This window comes from Dermacentor variabilis, chromosome 5 (genome assembly GCF_050947875.1).
Source record: "Dermacentor variabilis isolate Ectoservices chromosome 5, ASM5094787v1, whole genome shotgun sequence".
Taxonomy (NCBI): Eukaryota; Metazoa; Arthropoda; class Arachnida; order Ixodida; family Ixodidae; genus Dermacentor; species Dermacentor variabilis.
Window position 1 is genome coordinate 203141919 of NC_134572.1, and position 12718 is coordinate 203154636.

The 12718-nt window shown below is 46.1% G+C and overlaps 1 protein-coding gene across 1 annotated transcript in view; it reads left to right on the forward strand.

Moving 5' to 3' along the window:
* The first annotated feature begins 1670 nt into the window (after positions 1 to 1670).
* mRpL32 (mitochondrial ribosomal protein L32) overlaps positions 1671 to 12718 on the forward strand; it is a 61121-nt gene continuing 50073 nt past the window's right edge. The window contains exon 1 of the mRNA XM_075693915.1: positions 1671 to 1692. Coding sequence (XP_075550030.1) covers positions 1686 to 1692 — 7 coding nt within the window. The 5' untranslated portion in view covers positions 1671 to 1685. The remainder of the gene's footprint in view (positions 1693 to 12718) is intronic.

Sequence of the window (12718 nt, forward strand, 5' to 3'; positions counted from 1 at the left end):
GCGAACACAAAAATAAAGTCGACAAAGTTGTTTCAGATGGGTTTCTCTACCTTCATTGTAAGCAACATAAGTGCTCCCCTCTCTTCGAATCAACAACCATTACTGGTAGAAATAAGTGCGAACTCACTAGACATAATAGAATCCTAGCAGATTGATGTCCTAGGGGATTCATGTATCAGCAAACCGTCATTGGCTCTCTCTGAAAAAGAACAAATTTTTGTGCATGGCATAACGTATCACTTACAAAAATGTTTCGCTCTGATTGTTTATCTGTTCACGTAGCTGTGACTCATGTTGGCTGAGTGTATAAGTACGAACTGGTTTTCCATAATAAACATTGTTGGAAGTTAGTGCTGTGTGTGTCTTCCTTTGCCCCGTCTTTTACTCGCGCTACCGTACACCCCTTGAAGATGCATTTCTAACCAGCCCACATTGCAACCCTTGTGAACTAAATGTGGGAGCCAACATCGACAAGTGGACTTGTCTTCTTCAAGGCGACATATGCTTTCCTCTGCGTAATATATGTAGGTAGGGTTCTTCTAAAGAGGAGAGGGGGTAAGGTAATGGTGAGGCAAAGACCGAAGTTGTTTTAGCAGCGAGAGTGTAGAATTGAGAAAAAAGGGGTGCCCCTGCACACGGCCGATGAAACGGCCGTGTGTCAGCCGGCATGTCAACGGCCATGTGCATAGCACCCTTTTATTGTCTGCTTCTCTGGTGGTCAGTGGATCAGTCTCCGTGAAAGAGATAATAAAAGGAGCGGCAGAAAACGGTGCTCCTCAAAAAAGACTTACTGAAATGGAATAAATATATAAATAAAAGAAAAGGAGCAACGGAGGAAAGAAAAAAAATACACTAAGCAACCAAATGAAAATAACTAAGGGCTGTTGCCTATAGCTTGAAATTCAGCATAGTGAATGGATTCTAAAGCTCCCTTAGAAACGTTTTTGCCTATTGGTTGCAATGCCTTGAACTTATGGATGAGATATGATTCTCTGTATTTTCTTTCTCGTTCAGAACGGGAATTTAACTGTAAGAGGTAGAGTTTAAGTTTATCAAAATTATGACCTGGTTGGTTGAAATGCTTGGTGATGGCTTTGGGAAGCGTTTTAGCTGTGTCCGTGCAATGTCCATTTAGCCTGACATTCATTGATTGTCCCGTTTCACTGATATATTGTTCCTTACAGAAGGAGCATTCAAGCATATAAATCACATTCGAACTTGTACAAGTGTGTCGAACCATTTGCGGTGCTTTTAATTTTAATGTCTCTGCGAAGGTGCCTGTAGGTTTTGCGCTTGGGGCGACAACGTGCTTTTATTATGGGGGAATGATGTGGGCTGACTTTTGCATGCACTAACAAGTCTTTAAAGCTTCTGTTGAGGCGATAGGTAACTCTTGGTACATCTGGCAGTGCTTTTCTCAGACGCTCGTTACTTCATAATATTGGGTTGTATTTTTGTAGAATGTTGTTTATGTTTGGGAGGGCATTAGAATATTTTGTATTATCTCTTTCAGAGATACAATAGTCCACTGATGTCCAGCGAAGCAGATAGTAAAGGGGTGCTATGCACATGACCATTTACACGCCGGCTGACACATGGCAGAAGGGAGAGGCGACGCCAGCGGCGGGTGGAAGCCGCTCCTTCATTTCAAGCCGGGCGTAGGTGGCGCTGTTGGCCGTAATGCGATGCATGGTACGCGCCACTGGCTTTGAGCATACGCAAGGACGCAGGCCCGCCATGCACGCAACGCGTCGGCCTTTCAGTGATGTTGTTGCAAGCAATGGTTGAGCTCATTAAACGCTAGTCGAACATGACTACGGCTGACAATGCAATTTTAAGCCGTTGTGGTGCAGTGGTTAGGGCACCCGATTGTTGTGCCCAAGGATGAGGGATGGCATCCCGGCCGCTTTTCGATGGAGGTGACAAACAAGGCGCCCGTTTGCTGTGCGATGTTAGTACACGTCAAAGAACCCCAGGTGGTCGAAATTTCCAGAGACCTTCATGCCTCCACTACGGCATCTCTCATAGCCTGAGTCACCTTGGCACGTCATTATCATCATCATCAGCCTGGTTATGCCCACTGCAGGGCAAAGGCCTCTCCCATACTTCAACTACCCCAGTCATGTACTAATTGTGGCCATGTTGTCCCTGCAAACTTCTTTATACCATCCGCCCACCTAACTTTCTGCCGCCCTCTGCTATGCTTCCCTTCCCTTGGGATCCATTCTGTAACTCTTAATGACCATCAGTTATCTTCCCTCCTCATTACGTATCCTGCCCATGCCCATTTCTTTTTCTTGATTTCAACTAAGATATCATTAACTCGCGTTTGTCCCCTCACCCAATCTGCTCTTTTCTTATCCCTTAACGTTACACCTATCATTCTTCTTTCCATAGCTCGTTGCGTTATCCTCAATTTAAGTAGAACCCTTTTCGTAAGCCTCCAGGTTTCTGCCCTGAGGCTCTATAGCGGCTATAGAGCCTCAGGGCAGGATACTATATGGCACTAATACTACTAATACTATATGGCACGTGAAACCCCACAAACAAAACCATTAAAATCGAGTGGTTGCCTCTGCAATACATCTGCTGTGTAACACATCGCCGTATTTAAAGCGTTAGTCGCAAATCCTTTCAGTTTCAGGAATTGAAGGGTCCGAATCAGTCCCGTGTGGTCAAGATTGTGCATGACGACAGTAGGAGACGCAGACCAAAAGAATTAGGATGGAAATATGTTTCGGGTCCGTGCGATAGCATTTTTTAAACAATGTTGTTTATTGCCTCAGGGCATAAAGGAATATGTAAAAAAGAAATTAAAAGGGGTATTAAATGAGAGAAAAAAAGGTTGGCTGTTCTTTTGTCGATGTCTTCCACTCCTTAAGTTTCAGTAATATGAAGCGTCAGCTTACTCCTAAAAATGTGAATGGGGTTCAGAACAGGTAATACAAAGCATATCAAAAACTTATTGCACAGCGTGGTAATAGCAAAGCACTGCACATCATACATTCAGGGTAATTCAAAATACAAGATATCACATTTACACATGCTTCTGTGTAATTTGAAAGAAAAACATTAAACATTGAACACCCACTAAGAAATGGGGAGGCAAGGATATCACTTTCCACTAAAATTAATACGTTCGACCTTGACGAAATATGCAACTTAGAGCACCCTCCTAAGTTTCAGCATTTTAATTTTTTCCTGCTTAACATTTCGCTTGCAATTGTGGGCCTTGACATGGAAGTGGAGCCTAGTAAGAACATAAAACTTGATAATTTTGTTTGTGAGGGACATACTGTGATTACGGCAGCCAACAAGGGTCAGCTTTCTCAACTGCAGGAACGAAACCAAATCCATGATGCTGTCCGTGTTGATTTGCCTTACACTAAAGCAGTGGGTGAAAGTGTTCTCAAGAGGTCACGAGTGCATTGAGCTTGGCTGATGGGTAGACCAAGCCTCCTCGGTCAACAGCAGCAGTGAGGCATGCTGCAGCTGCTTCGTCCTCCCCTTGTAGAAGCTGCTGGCTGCACTCTGCACATTTTGTGCTTGCAATGCTCTTTCTTGCTACGTAGCCAGCCATGTAATGTATAAGTCTGGAATCGCTGGCTTGAACCACCATGGCAGCATGCCAGATGCCCTGGCCGCATTCACTTAGCACTTCATGTGCTTCGGCAAGGTTGCCTACATCTAGAAGCTCATCCAGTCTCCTTTGAGTGGTCTTGTCGTTTCTATTTTCAGCTCCCAGCGGGCTCCTTAGTAGTCCTGAAGGTACATTGCTTCCCATCGGTGACTTAGCCAAATTCTGGAAGCTGAAAGCATTCACAGGTATCAGAAATTGGGAGGGAGTTGGATGGTCATTGCACCCAGACATGTGCCGGATGACTCCAAGCAGTCTCTCCAAAGGGTCCTGACACAAACGGGAAGTCATCATGTAGCGGAAGTTCAACTTCATTGTCACATAGCGGAGCAGGTGCAAGGTACTTGATAAGGTTACACGAAATCCCTCTGCTGTACTGCGACTAAGGAAGCCTTCAGGGCCAGCAGCTGCTTCCCATGCGTCCAAGTAAGCCAAAAAACTTTCAGTGCACTTCTCGTGTGTTCCTCCAGGCCTGAGTGCATCTAAGCTGCACCTTGATGTCATGGCCTCGATCAGCCTTCTCATTTTTTCCACAAAGCTGACTGTTGCAGCCGTGCTCCCATGCTTTTATTCAATCTGTTCATTATGCAAGACCTCTCAGTGTTTCATCACTGAAAAGCCTGAATGCGTAATTAACCCTAATTTTCTCGGAACCGTTTGGCCGCACGACTGATTTATTAATTAATATGAGGCATGGCTCTGAGGGTCGTGTCGTGCTGTTCATCAAGGTTTCGGGCACAATCAATAGGATCAACACTGGCACGGCCTTCTGGTAGTTTTAAACCTGTTCGAACAAAAACATTCCTGACACACTTCACGAGATGCGGAAAGTCAGATATGAAGAACAGGAAGCGTTCTGGGTCATTATGGTGCTGCCTTCTACAGACCGTGTATGCCAAACGAGTGCCACGTACACCTGTTCCACGCAGCTCCATCAGTAGTGATAAAATCTACGTGCAAGCCGGCATTTTCGCACATGACCACAGCTTCGAGGATTATTTTGCCTAAAGTGTCTGACTTCACATTGCTGCGGGATGCAAACACACCAATAATCTGATGCCACATTCCAGTAAAAGGCAAAAACAAGGCCATGGTCGCATGTCATGGAGCGCTCACTTTCAGGTGTGAACTTTCCAAGGTCCACAAAACCTTCGATGTTGCCATTGGATGCTAAGCTCAAGTTTTCGGATAGCTTGATCTCGTCAATTAGGAGTCCGCCATGGTGCTGGAATGAGTCCATTGATTTAGTTTTTTCTGCCACGGCACCAAACACCTTCCCGCTAAGGCCAAACCCACTCCTGTAACTCTTTAGATATCGGCGTAAGGATGTTCGAGAAGGCAAGGTCACTATTTTGTTTCTGCGTATGTGCTCATAGTCTGGGGCTTTTCATGCACATTATCAAGCACTCCAGCGCCCACTCACTTCCGTACTTCATTCCTTTCGTACATTTTCTCTTCGACGCTGCAAAGCACGCCTTGACACTCTGCTGCTGCTTCATGGGTAAAGTCTTGACTGCTTCCTCAAAGACCGCAGAATCAAGCTGCGTATTCTTTTGCTTCAACTGTTCCATGCGTAATTTGGCTCGAAGGACACTTAGCCTGCGCCTTTTCGCTTGTGCTGTTCGCAGCTTCAACCTATACGAAAGCGACTGGACCCCGGTTTTTACTTTTCTTCTTCTGTAGGATGCCTGATTAAGCAGCAGTCTCCTGAGGTGCTTGCACTGTGCGCAGGCTTTTTCTGGCATCTGAGCAACTCCGCGGCAAAATGAGCTGAAAGTTCTGCTACCACAGGTCTTGTCTTTGCACTTGGCGTTTGCTTCAAATTCGCCAGTTTTACCAAATCCTCTGCATGGGATCAAGGAGTCCACGTTGCGAAGCAACTCTTCTGCCATTTCCATGTCACTAATATTGACAGTGTTGCCTTTTGTGGCTTGCACAAAAACCGTCGCCTGAACTTTCTTCTCATTTGATGTCATCAGCACATACTTTTCAAAATACATGTTCTCACCTTCTAGAGCGCACACGCTAAACACCGTGACGTTGCCAGCTCCAGTAATCAGACGTCTAGCCCAGTAAGCACTGGGAAGATCACACTTGCGAACATCAGGAATTTCTGGAACTTGATTAAAATCGCTTTCTGCACTACACGAGTCCATTGGTTCTGCACAAACAGGCACGCTTGATTCTTGGCGCAGGATCTTCGAAGGCAAACCGCAAGTTGAAGTTCTTGATGTCCTTTTCTTCAGCACTTTCTTCGAGATATATGCGGGAACATTGGGGAATACAGTTTGAACCGCGTCGGGTTTCAGCACCGGCCGCTCTCGCGGAATCTGCACAGTTTCACCGTTTACTACGTGCGTGAAACAACGCTCAATAAACTGCTCGTCGAAATGACGTTCACATAGCGCCGACTTCGCGTCCAAAGATTTGTCGGCACGGGGACGGCTCGTCGCCAAGCTTCGAAGCGTGCAGGGTCCTTCAGCACAAAAAAGACACACGCTGACCCTGCTGCCTCGACGACACATAGCCGGACGTGCAGCCAAGGGCGCAGCAGTGACGCTGCCTGGCGTTTTTTGCGTTGGAATTCATCTGTTCGGCGAAGTTTGACACTCACATTAACATGTCAGCAGCGAAACACATATTGCCAGAAACATGAAAACACTTTGGCAGCCACGAAGAAACAGGAACGCTGTCGCGCCGGCCAGACACCGCGGGAAGCTGCACACGCGCGCAACCGCGTGACTGCATCGCCAAGCTGACCGCAGCGCCACCGTGGCCTTTGCGGCAGCGCATGAACGAGAGGATTGCGCTTTCTCGGCGGATATGCCGGCGCTGGCGTCACGTCCCCCTTCTAGCCACCATAACATAGTCGCGTCACCGGCCGTATGCATAGCACCCCTTTATTCTCAATTCTGCACCCTCGCCGCTAACACACATTTGGTCATTGCATCGCCCACCTGCCTTACGCCCTCTCTCCTCTAGAAGAACCCCACCTATATATACTATGCCGAGGAAAGCATTTGATGCCTTGAAAAAGACCACTTGTAGAAACATTGGCTTTTACTTTTACCTTGTTCTCGTTTTGCTCATCATCTTGAATTTCCATCTCCCACGTTCCCCACGTGTTCCATGCATATTGCTTGGACAAGAAGAAAGGTGGTTAACCGAGAAGCCCGTTTTTATTAGTTCCCGGCTTCGAGACCTTGGCCTAGTGATTGATGCCTCCAGGTAGCATGTGTGGGTTTATTGACCGGTTGCCTTCACCCAAAAAGATCACGTTGTCATGACGCCTGCGGCAGAAAGGATGTTGCACATCCGCCGCCATGGTTTTTGAGTGGTGGCGCTGGCTAATACTCCCAGGGGGTTTCCACTAGGAAAGATAAATACCCAAGAAAGTGGATAGGGAAACGTCGCCGCGGTAGCTCAACTGGTAGAGCATCGCACGCGAAATGCGAAGGTTGTGGGGTCATTCCCCACATGCGGCAAGTCATTTTTTTCTTCCACTTTCATTTCCATTAGTATATCGTTTTTAAATTTACCTTATTAGGCAAAAGTAATTTCCCCTATGTTGTCCTTGGTGTCAGTGTTTGTTGGCTTCCTATGATATGCATATTTCTTGTTCCTTTTGGACAATGCGCGTTGGTGCCTCCACGAAGAAGATGAACTGCTCTTGGATTTCAAGCTGTTGGCTGAACTGGCCAGCACTGCAGTTGTTTTGTAAATGTACATTGTAAATAGCCTTCAGTGTTTAATCCCGCATTCGTGTAACAGTATAAATAAAGAAGTGTGGTGAGGAGCCCGAGTACTGCGCGCAAGAAAAAAGGGAAAATCCAAATGCTTGCTCCATACTGTTCGAACGGGATTTGAGTTCTTGTTTGGGCGTCATATTTCCATGATAAGTGGTAAGCAGAAATGGGAATATATTTCAAAATAATTGCCTTTATGTGTTTGTGAATATCCAGAGCTGTTATCAATTTAAAGACCTTGAGCCATGATGGAACCCAAAATGCTGTTCGAGTTATTTGTTAGTTTGACCTATGGGGGGGGGGGGTAACTAGATTCGTAGAGGGACTTTACCTGGTAAACAGTAAGCGGAACACAGCAGTCTTTTTTTGCGATTTATGCTTCTGCAGTCTATTGACTGCAGAAGCCAATGCAAAAAGGAAGGAAGAACTTCAGTTTGGCTTAGTTGGTGTTTACTGCATATCATATTGACTGCAAATAAAGACGGGGACAGCGGGAGAGAACACATAGGAAAAAATAGAGTAAAAAGTGTGATAATGTACTTCATTGAGCTGGTACAGATTTTAAGTGTTCTGCGAATTTCAAGTTTGCAGATCCAGAAATGACATTATTTACCTTGTTAACCTGCCCAAAATTTTAAGTATTCTGCTCCAAAACCATAACTCTCCTGCTCCAAAAATTCCTCCATAGCTGTTCCTGCTGTACCACCCCTGTCTTACTTTGTTGCAGCGCAAGCTGAACAAGGACAACAGAAAGGCGCATCTGACCCGCACAGTGCTAACTTTCAACAGATTTATTTCTTGTTCTCGTCACTATATATAAATCCTCAAACCGTCATGCAGCATGTGTAAAATTTTGGTAAAAAAATGAACAAAAGAATATAAACTGGGAACCACACGTAAGCAATTTCTTGACTCACATATTCAGACATTCCGCGCATACAAAGCTTGTGAAGAGGGGAATCGCGAAGATGTGTTTCAGCGAAGCACTGAAAAATCATGCCAACACCTAATGCACGATAGCTTCGGACGGCAATCCTCGCGTTTAAGCTGCGCTGGCTACCCGAGCCACGTGCTTGTGTCAGTCGCAGAAGGACTGCTTAAGAAGGCACAGGAAAGCAGTTCGGAGCAGGTGCATGGTTTAAGCACTGCCGTGAAGAAAAGAAAGGTTGCTGTCATCCGCTACATACATGGGTTCTCCCATAGATTAAAGAAGACTGCTGGAAAGAGCGCCATCAACATTGTATTTTCGGTGCCTAATAAATTGGTCAGCCTGTGTAAAAACACAAGGCCAGAAAGAATCGCACGTACCGCATGCGAAAAGGAACATAAAAACAAATTCATTGATCGCATCGCGTGTGTGGTATACCGCATTCCACTCGGGTGTGGACGGTCCTACATTGGTCAAACAGGCAGATGCATAAATGACAGGCTATGAGAACACAATAGCAAAGTAAACAACTTGGCCGCTGACGGCTTCCTTGACATCCATTGCCAGAGATGCAAATGCAAACCTAGATTTAAAAAACAGTCATCATGAGTAGAAGCAGGTGTGAGATGACCTGCTTGATAATAGAAGCTAGGCACATATCAACATTCGGCGACGCATGCGTCAGTAAACTTTCCATTTCATTATCCTCAAGAGAGCTCAATTACCTTTGTTCGCGCTGATTTCCGATATGCCGTACCAACAAGCCCCTATAGCTATCCTTGGCCACCCCTGTGGCACAGCAAGAACACCTGTGCCATACAAATACAGCTGTGCCAAACAGGTTGACTGATTTTTTTACTAGGTAAAAAGATTAGTTGACCTGTTTCGAAAGCACACTAAGCTGTTGTATTGCTAGAGGATAATTGTTTCTATGGGCAGCATAATTTTTGTGGAAAGAAATAATAACTCACTTGGGATAGAGGCAGTTGGAATGTTAGTTGCCATCACTGTTAAAAGAAACTGCCCTTATCAAACTTCACTCACTTCTTTATTGAAATAAATGTCACTCACGGCATTCCTTTATCCCCACATTCAGAAATGCATCTTAACTTGAAGTGCATGCTTGATTTGATCTAAATGTTGTGAACGCACCGAAGGAAACACAATGAGTGTCTTGGGCACTTTCATGCCAGGCGTCACTTAGATCAAGTCAAGTATGAGCTTCAAGTTAAAATGCATTTCTGAATACGGGTGTTAGTATGCAAACACTGAATTGTTTCACTTTTTATTGGCAGAAGTGGTGACAGCAGAGAAAGAGAGAGGTGTCAAAAGGGAAAGGCAGAGAGGTTAACTAGGCTGAGCCCGGTAGGCTGCCCTGCACAGGGAAAGGGGGAAAGCTGACTGAAAGAGAAGGAAGAAAGAAGTTCACAGTTTGCACTGTTACACACAAGCGTTCGTCGCTGAGTCAAAGGCGGTACAGGCTGGTGCATTTCGAGCAACGCAGCAGCGCCTTTGTGACTTTGCACATGCCAGATGCACGAGGCCACAGGTCCAAGATCTTCTCCTCTGTGTATCTAAGTGCCCCAAAGCTGTCTAAAGGGCACTCCTCTCATCTTCGTATGTGATGCAGTTGCACAGGAGATGTGTGGTCGTTTCTTCGGCACTACATGTTCACCATTCCAATTGGGAATGAGTAAGCACTTGCGAAAGAAACTCCTACTCGCAGGAGTCACTGTAATGTTGCTACCCATTGGTTAAAACCAGGTGAAAGTTGTAATCTCATATGCGGGTCCATGGCATATAGGTGCCGGTTGGTGAACTCCGGTGTGTTCCATTTACTTTTGAGTAACAATATGGGCAAAGACAGCCGAGGTCCTGCACTACATCTAAAGTATGGCAGTTAGGGCGAGGTGGTATGTCATGACCTTTTTAGCCTTGTAGCGCAGCTTAGAACGAGCTACAAAGGAAGGTGGAAGGGGTAACGAAAAGGAACAAGGTGAGCGTAGGCTGGTTATCCCGTGTCCTTTTCAGTTTCAGTAGCAGACCGGATTCTAAGAGAGTTTAGGAAAGGCGCGAAGATAATCCTGCAGCTACTCGGGGTAGGACAAGCATTATGCCGTATATCCACACCGTCTCACATATTGAGAAAATCACCAATCGAGCAAATATTTGTGTGGCGTTTTCTGCCCCTAACAAGCTTATGAGGATTTGCAAGCTCACTAATCCGAATAAGGAGGCTCCTCCTAGCTGTGATAAGAATCATAAAAAGAAGTTCATTAATTGCACACATTGTTTTCCACTCAAGTGCGGAAGACGTTATGTTGGTCAAATTGGCCGATGTCTGAATGATAGGCTGCGCGAACATTGTTACAATGCTAAGAATTGTATTACAGCTGGGGGATTTCTTGCGCAAACTGCAAAACGTTTAGTTTTGGACCTGTTTTAGAAGAACGTGTCATTCTAGGTCGTAGTCATAATCAGCTTTGAAGAGAAATTATTGAAGCAAAAGCTATCATAGGTCTTGGCCATGCATGTGTAAGCTCGCCTTCATTACCGTTATCAAGCAATGAATTGGCGTATCTCAGACTGCCCCTGCAGGCTGTCTGAATGTTTTTTCGCGTGGTTACTTTTGCTTGGTTTTGTGTTCTCTTCCTGTCACATGGTTCGCCGAGTGTATAAGTAGGCTTCTGAGTCAAGAAATGTAACAAGCATCTGACGCCTCCTCGGGCACAATCTTAGTTGGCCCGCCAGACTCTGAGGCCTGCCATGCTCAGTAGGTAGCACTGGTCACCGCATCGCGCACCGCACCGCGATAAACACAGCTGCTCGGCGGTCAGTCATCGTTCATCACCACCACGCTGCGGAGCATCTAACGGAGGGTGCCTCGAGCCCTCCCTTGTTCACGAACCCGGGAGGATCGTTACACGAAGTAAACCATCATTTAGAAGTTAGCGTTCACCCTGTTCTCCATTCATTTTCGTTACCCCTTCCACGTTCCTTTTTGTGCTCGTTCTGAGCTGCGCTACAAGCCTACAAAAAGTCATGCACTACATCTGTTCTTGAAAGTGGTATCGAGGTGCTTTCACATTCATCATGTGCCTCACGGGCAGCTTAATCAGCACTTTCATTACCATTAATGCTGCAGTGCCTGGGTAGCCACGGAAATACAATGTTGTGGCCTCTGTCCGCCGCTTGATGGTAGCATAATCGTGTCTCTGCTACCGATTGTTGATGTGGGCTGCGGTGCTGAGTTGATAAGAGGGCTTGCAGGGTTGTCACTGAGTCTAGTCATTTGGTGACAGCAAGTTTTCTTTATATGTATACAACGTTTATTTTGATGTTTTAACCCCTTGATAGACATTCGGGCATGCCAGTTGTCACGACTCAGAGTCGATGCGTTAGCTCCACCTTACTAGTGGCATAAGGGGGTGGAGTCTGGTGCCTGACTTTCGCCAATTGCCATCGTGAACGAGACAAAGGCCTGATGAAATCAAGAAAAGGGCAGTAATCTAATGCAATTTGTCAGCAACAAAACAAACTGGTGTTATTAAGCAGTGGATGTGAATATGTTAGACAGAAAAAATATGAAAGTGACAATTCCAAAGAACAGGTGTAACAGTGTTGAACAATTACTATGTGCAGTCGAAACGTGAACAATGAACATCGGTTCAAACCACATTCCTAAACAGTAATCGGGAAAGCAAATATTTAGTCCACAGTCCACAGAATCAAGTGACATGCAGCAAACCGGGCGCGCCGACAGACCGTCCCAACCGATGCGGCCCCTAAGTGACCTTTAAAGTCGGCGTTTCGACGTCAGCGGTTGGATTCCACGGCGGCTGGCGGTGTTCCATGTCAGGGCGTGATGTCGGTACCTTGTTTACCCGGGAGTTGCTCGGCGTTCGTTTATCGTCCCCAGAGCAGACTGCCGAAGTGTCGGATCGACGCGTTTTTATAAACCTCTCAAGGCGCCGGCGTTCACCTCTTGCCATCTATACTTGGATCACACATGCACACGCTGGTTCTCGCCATAGTTCAGACTTTGCTGGTGGTCACCTTCACCGGCAGTCAATTTAGTCACACACAAAACAATAGCTGCGGACGAAGCTGGCTTCACGTAGGCCGGGTGTGCTTCCACCGTGGTTCAGACTCTGCTAGCGGTCACCTTCACTGGCAAGCAATTTCATAGCATGCAAAACAACAGCCATGCTACGTGAAGCCCAGCTTCACATAGCCCGGGTGTGTAGCTACCATGGTCTTGACCCTACCAGCGCTCACCATCTCCTGCGAACAATTTAATCATGCACAAAACAGCAGTCACGAACGCACATAGCTCAGTGAGCTCTGGATGTACCCAAGATCATGTTTCCTACCATTTGCGAAACGGCGCGGCACATAGGCTCGCGG